Genomic DNA, 20,935 nt, shown 5'->3' with positions numbered 1-20,935 from the left:
GCCTGGGAACGCCTTGGGATTCCCCCGGAGGAGCTGGCCCAAGTGGCTGGGGAGAGGGAAGTCTGGGTCTCCCTGTTTAGGCTGCTGCCCCCGCGATCCGACCCCGGATAAGCGGAAGACAATGGATGGATGGATGGATGGATGGATGGTTTCAACTTCCAGCTTCCGGTTCTTTCTCTAGTTATAGTATATTTGGATTGTCCCATTGCACGTGTACATTTTTGCATTCAGAATTTCTTTGCTCCTCTTCAGTTTAAAACATCTCAGGAATTAAGGCTTCTCAAGTTCTGTTTAGAACTTCACTAGATGTACATATTTATGTTCTTTTATTTGTTTATTTATGTTCATTTTTGTTTTTTTCTGTGTAAAAGGTGGCAGGTACCTTGAGGTTGGAGATGAGAGATGCACACACATGGTGGTGGAAGAAAACTCTGTGAAAGACCTACCAATTTCTCTCTCAAAGAAACATTTTGTAGTCAAACAGGAGGTAAATCTTTCATTTCTTAAGCTTTGACTCCAACATGGAGTACTATAAATGGGTAAACTCTGAAAAGAATTTCATTACAGCAAATGGAAGAACAACGGTTTCAATATGCATTCTGTAGAAAAGTTTACCAAACTTGTAAAAGTGAACGTATGACACATCACTAAACACTTCTGAGTAGTTTCTATTAATGCAGAAAGGGTTTTTACACTTAGTTGACCTGTTTTCCTTTAAATGGAAATGGATATCTTTAGGGTTAGTAAAATGACGTGTCTCCTTTGGTGCAGTGGTTCTGGGGAAGCATTCAGATGGATGCTCGGGCTGGAGAGTCCATGTACCTCTATGAAAAGGTGAGTGCATTACCAATAATTATTTATGCGTTTCAAATAAGCAGAATTACCTCACGTTACCAGTTACAGTGGGCTTAGAAATACTAGCAAAACAGAATTTATTGTTTCCCATTATATTTGCACAAGGATGAATGCAATCAGTGTTAAAATAGATCAAAGTTCTTTTAATCAACTTTGGTCCTGGCTGCATTCAGACTAGCTGTTAGCTCATCTGAAGTTGTTTAGAGTAATCTACAACACCTAAAATATTAATTGCTGATAACTTTTCCACAACATCCTTCAAAATGGCCAAACTATGCCTTCACGTTTTTCTCATATCACCTCTCAGCTTTCATAGTTGTCACTTTTTTTCCCCTATTTCAGTTCCAGTAAAAATAACATCTGTCAAAAATTAGAATGCGTATAGCCAGCACTATCCATAAGCAAGCACTGTCTTACATAGTATGCAACAAATATTCCTTAAATATCTGTGCTTTTGTCCATCATTCTGTTCTTATGTACTTCAGAACGACAGTCCAGCCATGAAGAAAGCAGTGTCCCTCCTCTCCCTCACCACCCCCAACAGTAACCGTAAACGCAGACGTCTGAAGGACACACTGGCCCAGCTCACCAAGGAGACTGAAATATCCCCTTTCCCCCCACCACGCAAAAGACCATCAGCAGAGCACTCCTTGTCCATTGGCTCTCTGCTTGACATTTCTAACACCCCTGAAACATGCAAAACCTTGGCAGGTAAGATTAAGAAAAAAATGACAGAGCTGACACTTCTCCTACCATTCCGAAGGCTGCTGTGTTTCACAGTTTTAGGTGCTTATGAAGTGACAAAAGCAATACCTCAAACGCTTGTTTTCTTGTGTTATGGCTGGTAACGTGTTCATCTTAAGCGAACCATACACACCCCTCTTTATTCCAGAAGACAGAGTAGGACACAGTTCTGTGACCAGGAATAGGATGAGAAGAAGGAAAACCAGAGACAGGAGATCTAGGACAGACAGGGAAGAGAGGAGGAAAAGATCTCAACGATCAACTGAAGAGCTGCAGCAAGAAGCTTTAGCAGGTTAGGTTTTACTTAAATGTTCAGTTGCTATGATGGGAAAGATTTATACAAACATTGCCATATAACAGTATGGTAAAATGGCATCCTTGCCAAATAATGAAAGTCTTGCCGCCTTCTTCTTACCACACAGTTCAGTCCTGAGCAGGCATTTTTTTAAGGCATTTCCTCAGTGTTCTAAAGTAGTTGTTCCTGAAATTGGGATATGAAGTATGAAAGCAGTATGAAAGTTTCTGAACCACTGTTCTAAAACATATTGTTTGAATAAAGCCATATTTTAACCAAAGGTTTTCTCCTGGTAGGACAGTACTTTGTGGATTAGAGCTTGATATGTACTGAATATTTGGGAATAAGAAAATGTTGCATCAGTTTGTTACATGCATACTGTTTACATATCAGTGCAGTATTTTTTTCACCTAGAAATAAGTAAATCACGGTTTTGTGGTTTCAAAACACCCCTTTTAAATTGTCAGGAAATATCAGGTTTTTTGGATAATCTAAACTAATCACCCACCCCACCTGAGACCAGTTTTGACTTTTTAATTTTTTTAAATAAACTATGATTTCAGAAATAGACACTGGGATGTTCCAAGTTGTTCTTTTCCCTTTTTATTTTTCAGGTGGGGCTAAGGGGGGAAAAAGTTATGAGACTGCTCTAGGGTTTCCCCCAGCATATTAAAAGCCTGGCGGGCCACCAGGCTTTGGTGACCTGGCCGCCAGACTAAGCTCCGCTTGTTTATTATAAATCCGTCATTTTTTATACACGTTTTTTCTCACCCGCACCCCCAAAACCGCTCCCTTTATCTACCTCACCGCGGAGGGCACGCGTGCCAACAATGATGCAATCGTGCTGTCCTTGTCCCGCACAGTGTCACGTTTTGCACCTTTTATAACTTGGTGCGGACTGCGTGCACCGCGCTCCATTCAAAATGGACGATTTCGGTGCTCTGGCGGAGCTGGTTCACCTGTATCAGCGCAGAGCCCCGCGTGCCTCTAATGAGCCCTGAGGCAGAGCTACCTTCAGCTACCTGGAGTGAGGACAGAGGATACAAAAGAGAGTTAGATGTTGGAGGATGACTTGCTGTCGTGACCCCTGAAAAGCGAACAGTCAAAAGAAAAAGAATGACAAATTCGAAGGAACAAAGCACAGGGCTAAGCCCGATAGTAGGTGGCCGTTCGCCGGCTGAACGTTGGCCGACCGTGATTTAGTAAAGAAGAAGATTGAAGTTGACAGGAAAGTTGAAAATTTGGCTATTTATCATGTGATATACTGTAAAAAAAAAAAAAGGCACTTTTGAAATACTTTTTTAAACAAAAATACAATTAAAATAAATACTAATTGTTTGCACCTATTTTGAATCCTAATTTAAGTCACATTTACGAATAAATTAAATTAACATAAATTAAAAAATGCAACCAAGGCACCAAAACCCGTCTCACGTCAAGGCCAATGAATAACAACAGAGAACTCTGATAAATAGAGAGATACTGTACTGTGCTTTTTGTGGCACAGGCTGCATGTTGGATCACTACACCAAACATATCTAATGCTAAATTTAATAGCATAATTTTACTGGTAAACAAGGATAATATTTTCACTAAGTACAAAGCATGCTTACTATATTTGGTCTTGTAAAGCCACCCACTGAATTTTAGCTCAACTAACCATTGTTGGTCAAACCTGCTCGTTTGATGTTTATTGCTGTGGCTCAGATGGCCTGCTAACTCAAACTACCTCCATGTCCTCTCTAACTGCATCCATACCTCTTTGCCTTTTCCTGGCAGCTGCTCTAGCATCCTTCTACCAATATTCCCACTGTCCCTCCTCTGCACATATCCAAACCATCTCAGTCTGACGTCTCTAACTTTATCTCCCAGTCCTTCAACCTGTGCTGTACCTCTGATGACCTCGTTCCTAATCCTGTCCATCCTTGTCACTCGCCAGGAGAACCTCAACATCTTCAGCTCTGCCACTTCCAGTTCTGTCTCCTGTCTTTTTGTCAGTCCCACTGTCTCCAAACCATACAACATAGCTGGTCTCACCATTGTTGTGTAAATCTTTACTTTTACCTTTGCTGTCACTCTTTTGTCACAAATCACTCCTGACACTTTTCTCCAACCACTCCATCCTGCCTGAACTCTCTTCTTCACCTCTTTATCACACTCCCCGTTTTCATGGACAGTTTTTTTTTTATCCGGTTGAGGTCAGGACTCTATGCAGGCCAGTCAAGTTCTTCCACACCAGACTCGCTCATCCATGTCTTTATGGACCTTGCTTCGTGCCCTGGTGCGCAGTCATGTTGGAACAGGAAGGGGCCATCCCAAACTGTTCCCACAAAGTTGGGAGCATGGAATTGTTCAAAATGTCTTGGTATGCTGAAGCAGTCCAGAGTTCCTTTCACTGGATCTAAGGGGCCAAGCCCAGATCCTGAAAAACAACCCCACACTATAATCCCCCTCCAGCAAACGTTACACTCGGCACAATGCAGTCAGACAAGTACCGTTCTCCTGGCAACCGCCAAACCCAGAGTCGTCCATCAGATTGCCAGATGGAGAAGTGCGATTCATCACTCCAGAGAATACGCCTCCACTGCTCTAGAGTCCAGTGGCGGCGTGCTTTACACCGCTGCATCCAACGCTTTGCATTGCACTTGGTGATGTATGGCTTGGATGCAGCTGCTCGACCATGGAAACCCACTCTATGAATCTTTCTGCCCACTGTTCTTGAGCTAATCTGAAGGCCACATGAAGTTTGGAGGTCTGTAGTAATTGACTTCACAGAAAATTGGCGACCTCTTCGCACTATGTGCTTCAGCATCTGCTGATCCCGCTCCGTCGGTTTACGTGGCCTACCACTTCGTGGCTGAGTTGCTGTCATTCCCAGAAACTTCCATTTTCTTATAATACAGCTGACAGTTGACTGTGGAATATTTAGGAGCGAGGAAATTTCACGACTGGATTTGTTGCACAGGTGGCATCCACACTGGAATTCACTGAGCTCCTGAGAACGATCCATTCTTTCACAAATGTTTGTAAAAATAGTCTATATGCCTAGGTGCTTCATTTTATACACCTGTTCATGGCAGTGATTGGAACACCTGATTCTGATAATTTGGATGGGTGAGCAAATACTTTTTAGTGTATCTGTCGTTCCTACAGCGCATCTCATCACTGTCCTGCTGTCCTCATATCTGTTCTGTACCAGTCTAGCATACTTCTCTGCCACGCCAGATTTCTTCATACAGCTCTTCCCTCGGCACCCTGTCACAAATAGTCACCTCTTGTCTAAGTCTAGCTTCCACAGCTCTCTCCCAGATCTTCATCGTGTGGCTCATCAACTTAATTCTCTTGTAGTTGCTACAACTCTGTACATCACCTTTGTTCTTAAAAATGGACACCAGCAGACTTTTCCTCAGGCAATTCCTCACTCTCAAAAATGTCATTGAATAATTGAGTCAAAAATCTCTCTGCCAATCACAATGTCCTCACTTGTTAGAACTATACCATATCCGTCTTTAATAAGCCTAACCTGCTGCACATCCTTTCCAGCCTGATCCCTCTGTCCTGGCAGTTGATACAAGTCCTTCTCTCCCTCCTTAGTGTCTAACCTCTTGTACAACTCATCATACACCTTCTGTTTTGCCTTTGCTGCCTCCCTCTTTGCCCTATGTTAAATCTCCCTATATTCCTGTCTACTCTCTTCAGTCCTCTCGCTGTCCCTTTTCTTCCCGGCTAACCTCTTCCTCTTGATAATTTCCAGCACTTCATTATTCCAGCACCAGGTTTCCTTATCATTTTTTCTCTGTCCAGATGACACACCAAGTACCTTCCTATTCGTCTGTCTAATCACTGTGGCTGTAGCAGCCCAGTCATCTGGAAGCTCTTTCTTACCACCCACAGCCTTTAGCAGCTTCTTTCTAAACTCCTCATACCATTCTTTCTTCTTCAGCTTTCACCATTTGATCCTCTTCTCTGCCTTTACTCTTTTCCTCTTCATCACCACAACAGTCATTCTACACACCACCATCCAATGCTGTCTGGCTACACTCTCCTCTGCCACGACCTTACAGTCCACAATCTCCCTCAAGTTGCATCTTCTACACAGAATGTAGTCTACCTGCGTACTCCTGCCTCCACTCTTATAGGTCACCCTGTTCTTCCTTCTTTTGGAAATAGGTGTTGACTACTGCTATTTCCATTCTCTTGGCAAAATCCACCACAATTTTCTTGACACCAAACCTGTCCATTTCCTCCTCATCTCCCCTGTTTCCTTCACCAACATGTCTGCTCCGATCACCACACTCTCCTCCCTGGGAATACTCTCTATCACTTCATCAAGATCCTTCCAGAATTTCTCTTTCTCTTCTGCATCACATCCTACCTTTGGAGAATAACCACTGACAACAGTCAACATTAGACCTTCTACTTATACCTTCAGACACATCACCCTATCTGCCACTGTTTTCACCTCAACTACATTCCTTGCAAACTCCTCCTTCAGGACCACCCCTACTCCATTTCTCTTCCTATCCACACCATGGTAAAAAACCTTAAACCCTGCCCCAGTGCTGCGACCCTTGCTGTCCTTCCACTTGGTTTCTTGCACACATGATACATGTGTTTCATATGAATGAAATATGAGTGTATTTACATTTATAGTTTCTCCTTTTTAAGACACCTCCTAAACTTATTTGGTTACAAAATGTAAGACAACCAAAAGTCTATATTTTTTATCATTTCATTAAAGGTTGAAAAAACTATTTGGATTTAAACTTTCCATAATGAATTGTATTGACTAAAAGCAGCTTGTGGACAACATTTACCCTTTTGTTACTGATCCAACAGCTGGTATATATACTACAGTCAATAATAAAAAATAACATAACCTTTATGGAGAGAATTTCTAGGTGCAGCCAAGTGTTGAGGGGATCAGTTTTGGTGGCCTTAGGATTTCGTCTCTGCTTTTTGCAGATGATGTGGTCCTATTGGCTTCATCAGACCGTCATCTACAGAGTTCGCTGGAGCGGTTCGCAGCTGAGTGTGAAGCAGCTGGGATGAGGATCAGTGCCTCCAAATCCGAGGCCATGGTCTTGATCCGTAAAAGGGCAGAGTGCCTTCTCTGGGTCGGGGAAGATGTCCTACCTGAAATGGAGGAGTTTAAGTGTCTCGCGGTCTTGTTCACGAATGAGGGAAAAATGGAGCGGGAGATCGACAGGCGGATTGGTGCAGCGTCTGCAGTGAAGCAGGCGCTGTACCGGTCTGTCGTGGTGAAGAGAGAGCTGAGTCAAAAGGCGAAGCTCTCGATTTACCGGTCGATCTACGTTCCTACCCTCATCTATGGTCACGAGCTTTGGGTAGTGACCGAAAGAACGAGATCGCAAATACAAGCGGCTGAGATGAGTTTTCTCCGCAGGGTGTCTGGGCTCTCCCTTAGAGATAGGGTGAGAAACGGTCATCCGGGAGGGACTCAGAGTAGAGCCGCTGCTCCTCCACGTTGAGAGGAGCCAGTTGAGGTGGCTCGGGTATCTGGTTAGGATGCCTCCTGGACGCCTCCCTGGTGAAGTGTTCAGGGCACGTCCCATCGGGAGGAGGCCCAGAGGAAGACCCAGGACACGCTGGAGGGACTATGTTTCTCAGCTGGCCTGGGAACGCCTTGGGGTTCCCCCGGAGGAGCTGGCCCAAGTGGCTGGGGGGAGGGAAGTCTGGGTTTCCCTTCCACATCTAATTTCCTGTTTATGGTGTATTTACTTGGCAGCATTACAGTGCCACATACATGCCTGGCATAGTTACGTCATTTAGGGTCTTTACCTCTGCCAAAGAGCTTATGTTTTCTGCAGCGTCTGTCTGTCTGTTTTTGTACAAGATTACTCAAAAGTTATGAATGGATTTTTATTAAATGCTCAGGACATGTCAAACATGATACAAGGAACAACTGATTAAATTTTGGTTGTGATCCGGTCAATGTTCAAGGTCGAAAATCAAGGCCACAGATCAGACCGTGCTCTAACTGCAACTGTATAACAGGAATGTTAAACTCCACAGCTGGAAACCTCATGGGTCACAGGTGATCACTGTTAATTTCAAGGTGACTGGGTCAAACGTCAAGGTCACAGGTAACCCCTTTGTTAAAAACTTGTCTATGCTTCTATATGTGACCCCCTTTATTACTGACGCCATTGAAGTTATGTTTTCAGTTCTATCCATTGGTTTGTTTGTCTGTCTGTTAGCAAGATCTCGTAAAAACTAATAAACAGATTTGGATGAAATTTTCAGGAAATGTTGGGGTTGTCTTAACAAACAATGGATTAAATTTTGCTGGTGATCCACATTATCATTTAGATCACACTATTTTTTTAATCATGCTGTGGCCTTGGCAGAGGTTTGCGTTCTCTGAGTTCTTCTAGTTTGCAAAGTTTTCATGTCGATTAAGACTTTTTGAAAAACTGTGTTTACGCAATAGTATTAGAGACGACAAATAAAAAAAATTGTTTTGGAAAAAATGTGTTTCTGTGTGGACAAGGCCTGAGTCCATGATTTAAAATGTAAAATTGGAAACAGACAAATAAACAACATGTGTAGGATCTGACGAAAGGAAATTTGAAGCATTATTTACCAGATGAAAAATGGCACTTATTTTAATTGTAATAGATAAAGAGAACATGTACATTTACTTGAAACACAGCATATACCTTTTTCAGATTCAACACAATTTATCTTGTGATTTCAGCTCTTGATTTGTTACAATTAAAAAGTATTTGTTAGACCTGGCAGTTTCCCTTTCTTCTTTAGTGCTCTGTTTTTTTAAAAAAGGCTTTCTCTTTATAGAGAATTCAAGGCCTTCCAAGAGTTCAACTCCGGTTCTTTCCAAGCAGTCAGCTAGGTGGCAAGTCTCCAAGGAGCTCTACCAGACTGAAAGCAACTATGTAGGCATTTTGAACACCATTCTTCAGGTAGGTGTGTGTCTGTGCTCACACAGCTTGCACAACTCAACACTTCCTCACAGACTGACTAATATGTTGCCCCTGACAACTGTTTCAGGCTCAGTAACAATCACTAAAGATGTTTGTGTGTTTGCTTTACCCTGGCCCATTTTATCAGTCAGTTTTAGCAGAAAGTCAGAGAAAAAATTAATAAGCTGGTCATTTTTTCTGCCTCTTCTTCAAGATGTTTTTATTGTTTTCAGTTTTTATTTCTTTTATTTTGTTTTTGAAAGCCATTTTGTACTCTGTGATGAAAAACAGTTGAAACAGATTCCATAATCCTCGTTCCTGAATCTCACTAAACCGACTGTTGGAGACTGAATGACGACTTAAAACTGGTAAAAAAATAGGAGAATTTTCTGTTGCAGTCTCATTGAATTCTGAGTATTTGTGCAGTTAGTTTTCAAAAATCGTGGCTTTTTTTTTGTGGAAATAAAGACCTGCTCCTTCACCTTCCTGTACATCACAACGAGGGTCAAACATCTCCCCCATGTGAACACTCATTATGTTGTGGCACAGCTGAAAACTAAGGGGAGGGCGTGAAATGTATTTGGATAGAAGGAAATTGATTGATGTGCTTTTACGTTCGGGTGCAGTTGTTGGTAATGAAAAGCAATAGATAATATGCATCTTAAGCCCTGTGCACAAGGCAAAGTTATTTGTGAACACACAAAAATATTTTTATTGTTTCAGCTTTGCAGTCACATGAAACCGTGTTTTAGGAGCTCCTAAATTAGCCATTCTCATCTTTGAACTTCTGTCAATCCAAAATCTATTGGCTTGTTTCAGTGAAGAGTAGTGAGAGGCAGACAGCCAGCTCTCCAGAATGCTCAGTGTGAAAATTGGTGCACATAGTTGTGAGAAAAATGTCACCCCTGCGTTTTTTGTGGTCAGCCTCAACACAATCTTTTAAAAACTATGTACATCATATCATAAACGGTGTCATGCTAATAAGAATGGTTTTAGAAACGAGCAAAAAAACCCGATTGCATTTGATAAGTGTTCCTGTGTGGACAAGGACTTCAAATGTGTTTGCAAGTGGAATTAAAATGTAACACCTGAACAGAAATAAAACAAAGGTGAAGGATGAAGTGAAATGTCTTGGGTTTGTCCTCTTTGCAGTGAATTTATTAAGAACGATTTTAAGAATCTTTTCCACACTGTACTAAATACTTTCTCAGGTAAAAATATTGTAGGACATCCCTGTTGGTGTGTATTCCTGAACTTGTCTCTTTTAAATTTAATTTCCAGCTTTTCAAGAATCCATTGGACAGAGAGGAGCAGGTTGGAGGACCCATCTTAGCCCAAGAAGAAATTAAGACAATATTTGGTAGCATCCCAGAGATTTATGAGGTTCATACCAGGATAAAGGTAATGTATACCAACCAAGTTAGACAATATAGTTGTGGTTTTTGAAGAATTGTTGTTGACACCTGACTGCTGGAGATAGGCAACGACTCCCTTTGACCTATACAATAGAATCTGGTAAAAGGAAATGGATGGATCTTGTTGACATTTTTGTTTGTTTGTTTGTTTTACCAGAATGACCTTGAAGAACTCCTCACAGACTGGTCAGAAAACCAGAGTGTTGGAAACATTTTTCTCAAATATGTAAGTGTGAGATGCTTAAATGAAAGTAATATGTTGATCCATGGGACATGGAAAGTTGGAACAAAACTACTGTAGATTGCCAGCTACAGCTGGATAAGACTGTCTCTGTGAGTTTGTTCTAGTATCTTTTTATCTTCTCTTCCTCATCAGTCTAAAGAGTTGGTGAAGGCCTATCCCCCTTTTGTTAACTTCTTCGAAATGAGCAAAGAGACTATTGTTCGATGTGAGAAACAAAAGCCACGCTTCCATGCGTTTCTTAAGGTATGGTTGTTTCCACTAAACTATATTTTGTTTGTTTGCTTGGTTTGGCTCATCCTCAGTTAAAACTTGAGCTTTTCCTCTTGTAGGAAGGTTTCTTTTAAATAGCATCAGGGTTTAGTGGATATTGAAATTTATTTTCTAAATGTTATGGGAATGAGCAAAATAGCTTCATTATGGAGAAAGCTGGTTTTCATGCCTAGATTAGCCTGGGCTTCTACAGGTACATACAGTATGTATGTATGAACAGTAGGGGTGGGAATTTTTATGCATCTCGTAATTTGATTTGATCATGATTACAATTCAAATGGCCATTTTGCGATTATCATTTTTTTTTTTCATGGCATTTTGATGGTCTTAAAATGTTAATGACAATGGTTAATTTATTAAACAGATTTATATATTTGTCATGACTAATAAAGAGTGCACAGTAACATGTCAAAACCCCTTACAAGCACATAGAAATGTGTTAAATGATTAGATTTTGGGTGATTATAGCTGAATTGCACCTCCTTATTTTACTGCTGTCTGATGCTGTTGCCCCGACAAGAAGTGATGCTTCATTCTTTACTGGTCCTGTTATGTTTGTTTGAACATCCAGGATGTTCCTTGGTCAGTTTGACCATGGGGACATTTTTAATTATCCAGAAGTGTCAACAATCCAAAAACAAAACAAAATAAAAAGCAACCCACATTGTATTGCTTGCACTTGTATAGCGCTTTATCTAGTCTAAGGACCCCAAAGCGCTTCACACTACAATCATTCATCCATTCATCCTCACATTCACACACTGATGATGATAAGCTACATTGTAACCACAGCTGCCCTGGGGTGGGCTGACAGAAGTGAGGCTGCCATTAGACTGGCTCCACTGAGCCCTCTGACCACCACCAGTAGGCAAGGCAGGTGAAGTGTCTTGCCCAAGGACAAAATGGCTGAGATTAGGGCTGCAACTAACGATAATTTCAATAATCGATTAATCGGGCAATTATTTTCTCGATTAATCGATTAATCGGTTGTCTTGGAATTCATTCATTCATTAGTCATTCATTTTGGCCCACATAAAAAAGTTATCTGTATGTAAAGGAGTAAGTTGATGTAAAACTTTTACTACTTTCTTATTTTTAAATAAATCAATATAAATTCAACTCAACATTCTCACTTTATATACTTAGCTCTCAAGCAGAAAATAACAATAGCTTATTTACCACCCGTGTTTCACATCTCTAAAAAACTTACAACTAAATCAATTAAACACACACACTACAAGTACCATTAAAACAATAATTACATAAATAAGTAGTTGTAAATTTAGTTAAATGTTGCCTCACTCTTCACTTGCATGCAGTGATCGATCCATGACTAAACATTACTTTGTGATGCCACCGGGTGGCGCTGAAAGCAGTGTGCAGTTTCCTGTATGCTAACTGCTGCTAACAGAGCTCACAGAGCTAGTTCTGCTGCTGAACAACTTTAAGACTAAACACAAAACCCTATTCAGCAGATTCTAACCTGCAGTGAGTAAAATATGCCCCCCAAAACGGTGATGGAGTAGCAGAAAGAAAGTTTGCAGTGAGGAAGAGGAGCCGTAGCTTCTTCATCATCATACGGAGAGGACAGAGTTTGTTCANGACGGAGCAATGACTTATATTTGGGATGGAGTTTGTTCAGCAAACGCGCTGCGGGTGACGTCACCGTTTCCGCGACAACGTTAGTGACGCATGAATTGCGTGACACATATCGATAATGACTTTTGTTGCCAACGCTTTTAATTATCGAATTTTATCGATTTTATCGATTCGTTGTTGCAGCCCTAGCTGAGATGGACAGAGTTGGGGCTCAAACCATCAACTTTCTCGTTATAGAACAAACCCCTACCTCCTGAGCCACTGCTGCCCTCTGTACCTCATTGTATCTCATGAATAACTCCATTAATTGAGGGGGGTTACAAATATTTGAAATGAACCATTCTCATTTTGGATGTTGATTACACTTATTAAGCAAAGCAGAAGTTTCATACAAAAAAAAATACTTTTAACAATTTGTTTTTTCATTTTGTAACTTTAAGTGAGGTAAAGTATTTTTTTTCACTGGGCTGTGACTGTTAGCGAGCAGCTGGTGAACAGCATTAGCAAGGGAGTCTCCAAAATGTCTCAAAACATTTGCAGGATGTTTGACTTTCGTGAGTCGCAGAGGCTAGGTCTACACTGTTGATAAACAATGATTTCTGGAAAATTGGTTTAATTCTGCCTACATTTTTTCAAAAGTGTGATATGTGTGAAGTTACCGTACTATAAGCCACCAATCTTGCGTCACGGTTCAGGCCCCTTGAGCTCACTGTGAGAAGACATTTGACTTTTTTGTTTGAAACTTTTGTGATTGTTGTGTTTATGACAATGAAATTTGGATTGTACAGTGATAACAACTGCGTTCTGATGCAAAAAGAGAGCAGATTTCATACACCTGCTGAACTTGATGGGCATATTTAAGCTGCCATGTAAATAGTTAGTTTTGCGAATTTGTCACTTGGTTGGAGAATATAGCAGGTGCTTTGCAGTTTTGTTTTCCTAATCATGTATTTTTTTAAAATTACTTTTTATGTCATTCATTAGGGCTGGACAATCTGTTGAAAATTTATTGTCATCACAATATTAGTGAGTGCAATATCAACATCGTAAAGACTACTTGGACTGCAATAAATCCAACAATTACATTTCAATAACCATGCGTTCATGTTCTGCAGGCTAATATTTTTAGTCACTCCAACAAACTGTCACTGGCCTTCATGCCCACACCTGCTTTAGATAATAGTGATGAAAGGAGAGAAAGTGGGGAGTGAGGAAAATGTGTGTTTATTGCTATTTATTGCAATATTAGACAATAATATCGCACATCACAATTTTTTTTAATGTAGTGTAGCTCTACCATGCATATTCAGACCTTGTAAGTTGTGATCGTTATTTGTGAAGTGATTAGCTGAAAGTTGATAGAAGTCTGTTTTTAGATTGCAGTTTAGGTCACAAAACCTCTTTGAATCCACAGATCAACCATGCCAAGCCAGAATGTGGCAGGCAGACGCTGGTGGAGCTGCTCATCAGACCAGTTCAGAGACTGCCGAGTGTGGCCCTCCTTCTCAATGGTAACACACAAACACCTCTGCTAAAACAAGAATTTCGTCTCATGTTTCTCCTTGTCGTTTTTTCCTATTACCTGCCAGCTTCCTCCGTCTTCTGTTGATGCGTACCTGTCTGTAATCTCTCTTCATTTTCCTTTTTTTGCACACTCTTTTGTCACTGTGGATTTCATCTCCCTCTGCCTACATCCTACCAAACTTTCCCTTCTTATCTCGATTCCAGATATAAAAAAACACACGTCAGATGACAACCCAGACAAGATAACACTGGAGAGAGCAATAGAGTCTTTGAAAGAAGTGATGACGTGAGTTGGCATAATCTTAACTTTTTTCCCCTTTTGTGATAGTCTCACATTTATAGTTTTATCATTTATGGGATGTTTTAAAACCTAAAGTTAACTGATATCTCTTCAATCCAAGTCTTGGATCATAAAAATTTAACAAAAATAAAACCCAAGGTTGGATGAACATTACTGAGCTGCTTCTACAGGTTTAAAGTTTCATTAAGATGCATTGACTGTAGTTTTCATTGCCAATTCTAATTTTTGTTAGACTCTGAACTGCTGGATCTGATAAACATGTCAGATACAAAACCCTGGGGCTGCTGCTTTTTAAAGACTATACAATACACCTGCACTGTGAAAAGTCTCACCTTGACACGTATATTTTACACACCACAACTAAGTGATTAGCTGTAGCCTAACATAGAAGATTTGAAATAAAGCACAGATGTAATAATGATGTTCATGAACTAAAGCACAGCTTAATCCTGTGCAAGGTTGCATGGAGCTAGTATCTATAAAGACACCCACATATGGCAAATGTATGGATACAAAATGGCAATCACTGCGTATGAAGTAGCAATCACAAAGAATGAGGTGAGGGTACAACTTTCTGGCAGTAGATATTAACCAGCACCCAATAATGAAATATTTCTATCCGTATAGACTATAGGTATTTATTCTGAGCTTAGATTATTACAAAGTTATGTTGGAGTTTTGCCTTTCAAAATTTCTTTGTTCTAGTTATTGTTTTTGTGTTGGCTATTTAAGTGATTTCCTGATTCAGTGTTTGAAGATTTCTGACCATTTTGTTCTGTTCTCAATCTTCTTCACTAGTCACATCAACGAGGACAAGAGAAAAACTGAAGGTCAAAAGCAAATATTTGATGTGGTCTATGAAGTTGATGGCTGTCCTGTAAGTTAAAAATTGTTTTTGCATGCAGTATTCTCAAAGAATCAACTGTCAGCGAAACTTGATCGTTCTGAAAATGGCTTACAGTGATCAGCCGTCAGACGTGTTAGTAGTTTTAAAAATAGTCTTGGTAAAATATATGCATATATAATTTGTATTTATGTGGTTGTGTGTGTGTATATATATATATGTATATACATGCATACATACATACATACATACATACGTACATACACACACACAGGCTTTTGGGGGAGCGGATCATGAGACAGGAGTTTTGCATGTCACGTCTTTTTTATTTGTTTGTGTTTGTCTAATTTTCAAACCTTTATAACTACCATTTGATTGTTTTTTAGTGTTCTGATAATATGATCTTTTTAATCGAAGAGGGTATACAATGACTGTCTGTATCCCACATCATCAAAAAGATATGATCAATTAGCCATTTATTCGTTGTTCTAGCCACTCTGGTTCTTTTTGTTCTAACTTTCAAAGCTTTGTCTCTTTGCAGGCCAACTTGCTTTCATCCCATCGCAGCCTGGTTTACCGAGTTGAAACAATTGCTCTGGGAGATGAGCCATGTGACCGTGGAGAACATGTCACTCTCTTCCTCTTCAATGACTGCCTTGAGGTAAATAACATGAACTTAAGTTTTTTGACCTCATACAGAGCCAGTCAGATCTTATCCATCCATCTGCAAGGTGTACCTGCTTTGTCTTGTAGAACTTCAATGTTAAAACCTAAGCCACAGTACAAACAGTAATTTCTGGATTCCACCATAATGCAAAAACAGTCATCATATGGATTTATGTGTTCTGTGGCAGCCATAATTATTGGTTAATGAATGAGTTTTATTTTGAAACTTAAACTCCGTTAGCACGACAAATAAATTGTGACAAAAATTGACAAAAATGTCTTCTTAAAGGCCGACAATGCTCCATAGCACAACTGCTAACCACAAAAACCTTTATAAACCTAGACTTCCACAGACGTGCACCTACCACCTTCCAGCTGAATGTCAGATGGACATTATCCAAAGCTGTAGTTTAATTTTCAGGCTGTAGTTTGCCTGCTTTAATTGTAGAAGGGTTTATAAAACAATCAACTTTTATTTATTCAATTACATTTAATGAAAATTTCATCTTGAGAAAAAAATGATGATGGAGCATTAGGACCATTGTGTTTTAATCACCCTACTTCAATTTTGTTGCCTGGAATTTTGGTTGGGTTATAAATAAAAACCAAATCCTGAACATACCAGGTGAGCAGCTTTATAACATTTGAGAACAAGCGTAGTTAACTAATAACACAAAGCCTTTATTGTCACAGTACAAGATTTTTTTCTCAAAACTGGAACCTGCAGGAAAAATGTTTTGAAACAACTTATTTTCCTGACAAACTCAGTATGTTGTGGGACAGCAAGAGCACATGGAGGAGGAGGTGAAGAAGAGGAAGGTGTCACTGCAAACAATTATTGTCAGTTCAGTTTGGAAACTTAAGCGGTGTAGGATTAATTGTTTTGGACAAAACCTTAATGCAAGAATAACAATAAATTAACTCCAATCAAGAAAATTGGACTTTAAATTCATTAATTCTCTCCATCAGCGGAGCCTCATGCTGCACAGCCAGAAATTACAGATGTGAGATACGCAAGAGGAAACTACCACAGACAGAGTTTACAAATAAATATAAATAAACTAACCAACAATATGTGTTTATTTTGTTGGAGAGTGTGTTTAACAGCTCTGTGCCAGAGTGAGGCTTAATTTTATCAATTTCTTACAAAAATGGTAGACTGTTTTCTTAGATTTGGCTGTTATCTAATGTTGTAAAAAGCTAATCTTAACCACAGGATGGAACTGCGTTTCTTAAATATTTTTTTAAAAATTTATTTTTGCGCTTAAACTTTAATATCTTGGTTGGCCTTAAGATGATACGAGAGTCTATATTTCAAATTTAGAGTCACAAAGAAGTTTTATTCAATAAAAGAGAATATTGGTTATTTAAACAACTGTTATTCCTATCATTTTTCTTAAAACAATCATTTCTCTTAAAATGATCTTTAACTGTATGTTGTCATTTGTCATTTTTAATATACAGTTAATTTTTCATCAAAATTGTTGCTAATTTGAAAAGATAAATCACAAAGATCTTTGCTGAACAAAAAAGAGGCAGTGGTGTTCTACAGCAACTCAGCTGCTGACAGGTGTTAAACTGCAGGCTAGAAGGACTCCTGACAGACTCCTGCTAGAAATAAATTAAGTGGATTGCACTTAGATAGTGTGTATTACAGTATGTTTGGATTTGGATTTGAATTGTACAGTCATTTACAGATGAAAACGAAAGTTACGTCTGTAACTACGGTTCTATGAATCCCGGATGACCGCGAGAGGGTGGTACTGAAAGCACTGAATGTTCCCATCTCGCATGCGCCGTTCGAGTAGTAATACCAACAGAGTCACACCTGTGACACGTCGGATGATCACCCAGTCTGTATATACTGACGTCATCCAAAGCTCTGTTCCTACAGAATCTTCTCACGGAATGCGAGTGACAGAGAAATTCTGGCGGTCATCCGGGATTCAAAGAACCGTAGTTACATACGTAACTTTCATTCTATTTCATCCCTACTGACCGCCAGAGGGTGGTGCTGAAAGCACTCGATGACTAATACCAGCGATGTCACAACGATTCCTGAGCACATAACTCACTAAGGAGACGCTGAGGATCCTTGCAGAAGAACCTGACGCAGAGGATGAGGGGTGGCCATATTAACCCCTGTAGAATCTGGTGAACGTGCTTGGAGAAGCCCATGATGCAGCAGCACATTAGGTGTCCAGCGGAACCATCCTTATAGCTGCCCAGGAAGCAGAGACGCTTCGGGTAGAGTGTGCCGTCATGCCGACTGGCATGGTGCAGCGTCCCGCATTGTAGGCGTAGCAGATGACATCCACAATCCAGTGGGAGAGACACTGCTTGGAAGGGGCACAACCTAGCCTTGGACCTCCATTACACAAGAACAGCTGGTCTGAGCGTTGTATACCTGCAGTAGCTGCAATGTATGCCTCCAGCGCCCTCACTGGGCACAATAATTCAGACTTATCCCCAGCAACTCCTGATGTAGGCTGAAACCTTGGCAATCTCAGTGGCTGGTTACAATGAGAACGGGATAGCAGCTTAGGCACAAATGTAGTGTAGTGGCCACAAGGTAACACCAGAGCCATCTGGAACCCATCTGAGACATGAAGGACTGACAGAAAGAGCATGTATCTCGCCAACCCTCTTAGCTGAGACAATAGCCTACAAAAAGGCAGTCTTACATGAGAGCCACTTAAGGTCCGCCTGAGCCAAAGGCTCGAATGGAGAGTGGCAGAGAGTTTCAAGAACCAAGGGCAGGTCCCAGATTGGTGCCCGTAGAACCATCGGCGGGTGCAACCTACGAGCACCACACAAAAAAAGAGAAACTAGATTATGGCTCCCCACGGCACAGTCCTCAAAGCCAGCATGATTAGATGATATTGCCGCTCCATATATCTTAAGTGTCGAAGGAGGTGGCCCTTATCAAGAAGAGACTGGAGAATCTCCAGGATAGTGGACACTGCACAGGTGACTGGATCATCATTGCAGGCAGAACACCACTGGGAAAACAGCCGCCACCTGTTTTCATATTGCTGGCGAGTAGAGGGTGCCCTGGCACTCAAGATAGTGTGTCTGACAGGGCCTGAATACCCAGTCAGCTGTTGTTCAAGACGTCCAGTAGCCACACCCAGAGTCGGAGGCGTTGAGGGTTGGGGTGCCATAACAGGCCCCCCAACTTAGACAGCTAATCCCTCCTGGTCGGAAGACACCATGGGACACCGTGACACAGACTCCGTAGAAGTGGGAACCATGGCCGTGCTGGCCAACACTGGGCCACCAGTAACATCTTGTGGCCCTCTTTGGCAACCCTCTGAAGAGTAGGCCAGCTCACGGCTGACCCGAAACAGGAGTGCTAATGTCGGCCAGCCGTTCTCTGCCGGCCCCTTCTCTCACGCGCGGTGGTTCACTTCCTGTTGATACAGGTGAACCAGCTCTGCTAGAGCACCAAAATTGTCCATTTTGAATGAGGCGCTGCGTGGTGCGCGCGATTGCGTTACCATTGGTGCGCGCGGTGACCTACGCAGTGTGGGGGGAAAAAAAAAAACGTGTATAATACTTTACGTATTTAACAATAAACAAAGTACAGCCAAGCCTGGCGGTGGGGATAGTAAAGCCTGGCGGGCTGCCAGGCTTATAATACACTGGGGGAACCCTGCATTGATTAAAGGAAAAATAAAAAGGGCAGACCTTTTGGAATTTGCCAAACGTAACATTGAAGACTTTCCAACATGTGGAAGAAAATGCTGGAGTCAAATTGGACTAAAACTGTACTCTTTGGTCCTTTTTAAGAACAACGCTGTCTGGTACAAGTCTAAGAGCACTAACTTTCAGGCAATGTGTTTACTTTTCCTGTAGGTATTATAGTTTTCTGTCAAATCGCCCCAGAAGGCCGAGTGATCCCTGTAGATTTTGTATCTCTTCCCATATATTTTTTTCGAAATCCGTGTTGCCGGAGTTGGCTTGAAGGATGTTTTTAACTCGTCATATCTCGGACACAAAGCACTGTAGAAATGTGAAATTTTAAAGTAATGACAATCAATCTCTCCTTTCGCTCACGGTCCAAGAATTATTTCAATACGTCCTATAGTTTTTGTACAGCAGCATTTTGTTCGGCATGTACGTTTGCCCATTTCAGAACTTTCTTTCTCATTGAAACACATTGCAGCACGATCCAAAAATCTGTTTCTTACGTTTTTTTTAAAAGCTCACTACGAAAGCATACTTCTGCCTAGAAACGCCATTTAAAGCGTCACGCCACCATAAGACATTCAAGTATTACTGACCAAAGCGGCTTTTTGATATCTTGTATAGTTTTCGGACAGCGCCTGGTTGTTCGGCATGTACTCGCGCCCAATTTTTCTGTACCATTTCTCATCAGTGGCTTCGCAGCTGCACCGTTACCGTGGTAATAGAACACACAGCCTGACCTCTGATGACATCACACAGACTCAGTGTGGGTTTCTCTGTGTGTACATTCAGCTATGCTTCAACAGTGTGTATTAGGCTTTGCTAATACACAGGCCTGCTTATTGCTAAGTCATCCTGCTAATGAAACTCATTCATTGCTAATATTCATTCGGCCATTTTGTGCTCCTTAAATACAGACATGAAGGTCAGCTTCCCATTGTGAGAGGAGACATCTGGCTTCTGATTGGCTGAGGTTGTTACCAGGTCGAGTAGGCAGACAAACCATTTGTTAATATAGCAGAGGTGACGAAAAAAAATGGCTGCCACTTCTTTCAGGATGATCTTATGATACCTGTCTACAACTGCCAATGTCGGCCATTTTGTAATCATCAAACCTTCTTTCAGCTTTAACTCAGTCATTTTTAGACATATGGAGCTGAAATTTGATATGGTAGTAGCTGAGACAAAGTCGCTTCTCATACTGACTGCTTTAAAAAAAAAATCAAGATGGCCGCCACAGCTTACAAGGTGAAAATTGGGACCAAAATTTGTGCGTGCTCTGACTCTGCAACCGTTTATAGCAGAAAGTTCAAACTTCACACATGGACTCCTCACATGTCAAGGACCAGCCTTTTATGATGCTTATCTACAACTGGCAATGCCGGCCACTTTGTAATTGTCAAAATTTCTTTCAGCTTTAATTCAGTCATTTTTAGACATATGGAGCTGAAATTTAGCAAGGCAGTAGCTGAGACAGAGGCCTATTGCATACTGAGTGCAAAGTTAAAATATCAAGATGGCCACCAAAGCTAGTGGGGTAAAAA

At 40.9% G+C, this 20,935-nt stretch overlaps 1 protein-coding gene across 7 annotated transcripts in view; it reads left to right on the top strand.

Moving 5' to 3' along the window:
* ect2 (epithelial cell transforming 2) overlaps positions 1 to 20,935 on the top strand; it is an 86,116-nt gene that overhangs the window by 33,965 nt on the left and 31,216 nt on the right. For 5 of the 7 annotated variants that reach the window (XR_005234436.1, XR_005234435.1, XM_037981296.1 and 2 more), the window contains 12 exons: positions 372 to 487; positions 772 to 834; positions 1,341 to 1,566; positions 1,748 to 1,891; positions 8,714 to 8,838; positions 10,120 to 10,239; positions 10,411 to 10,479; positions 10,630 to 10,740; positions 13,781 to 13,877; positions 14,095 to 14,176; positions 14,990 to 15,068; positions 15,577 to 15,696. Coding sequence is in view for 4 of the 7 variants with exons in the window: in XM_037981296.1 (XP_037837224.1) it covers positions 372 to 487; positions 772 to 834; positions 1,341 to 1,566; positions 1,748 to 1,891; positions 8,714 to 8,838; positions 10,120 to 10,239; positions 10,411 to 10,479; positions 10,630 to 10,740; positions 13,781 to 13,877; positions 14,095 to 14,176; positions 14,990 to 15,068; positions 15,577 to 15,696 (1,352 nt within the window). In the remaining 3 variants the exon portion in view is untranslated. The remainder of the gene's footprint in view (positions 1 to 371; positions 488 to 771; positions 835 to 1,340; positions 1,567 to 1,747; positions 1,892 to 8,713; positions 8,839 to 10,119; positions 10,240 to 10,410; positions 10,480 to 10,629; positions 10,741 to 13,780; positions 13,878 to 14,094; positions 14,177 to 14,989; positions 15,069 to 15,576; positions 15,697 to 20,935) is intronic. The other 2 variants (XR_005234437.1, XM_017436889.2) reach the window with 1 other exon arrangement.

Source organism: Kryptolebias marmoratus, linkage group LG18 (assembly GCF_001649575.2).
Source record: "Kryptolebias marmoratus isolate JLee-2015 linkage group LG18, ASM164957v2, whole genome shotgun sequence".
In the NCBI taxonomy this organism is placed as follows: domain Eukaryota; kingdom Metazoa; phylum Chordata; class Actinopteri; order Cyprinodontiformes; family Rivulidae; genus Kryptolebias; species Kryptolebias marmoratus.
This window is presented reverse-complemented; position numbering and strand designations above follow the sequence as displayed.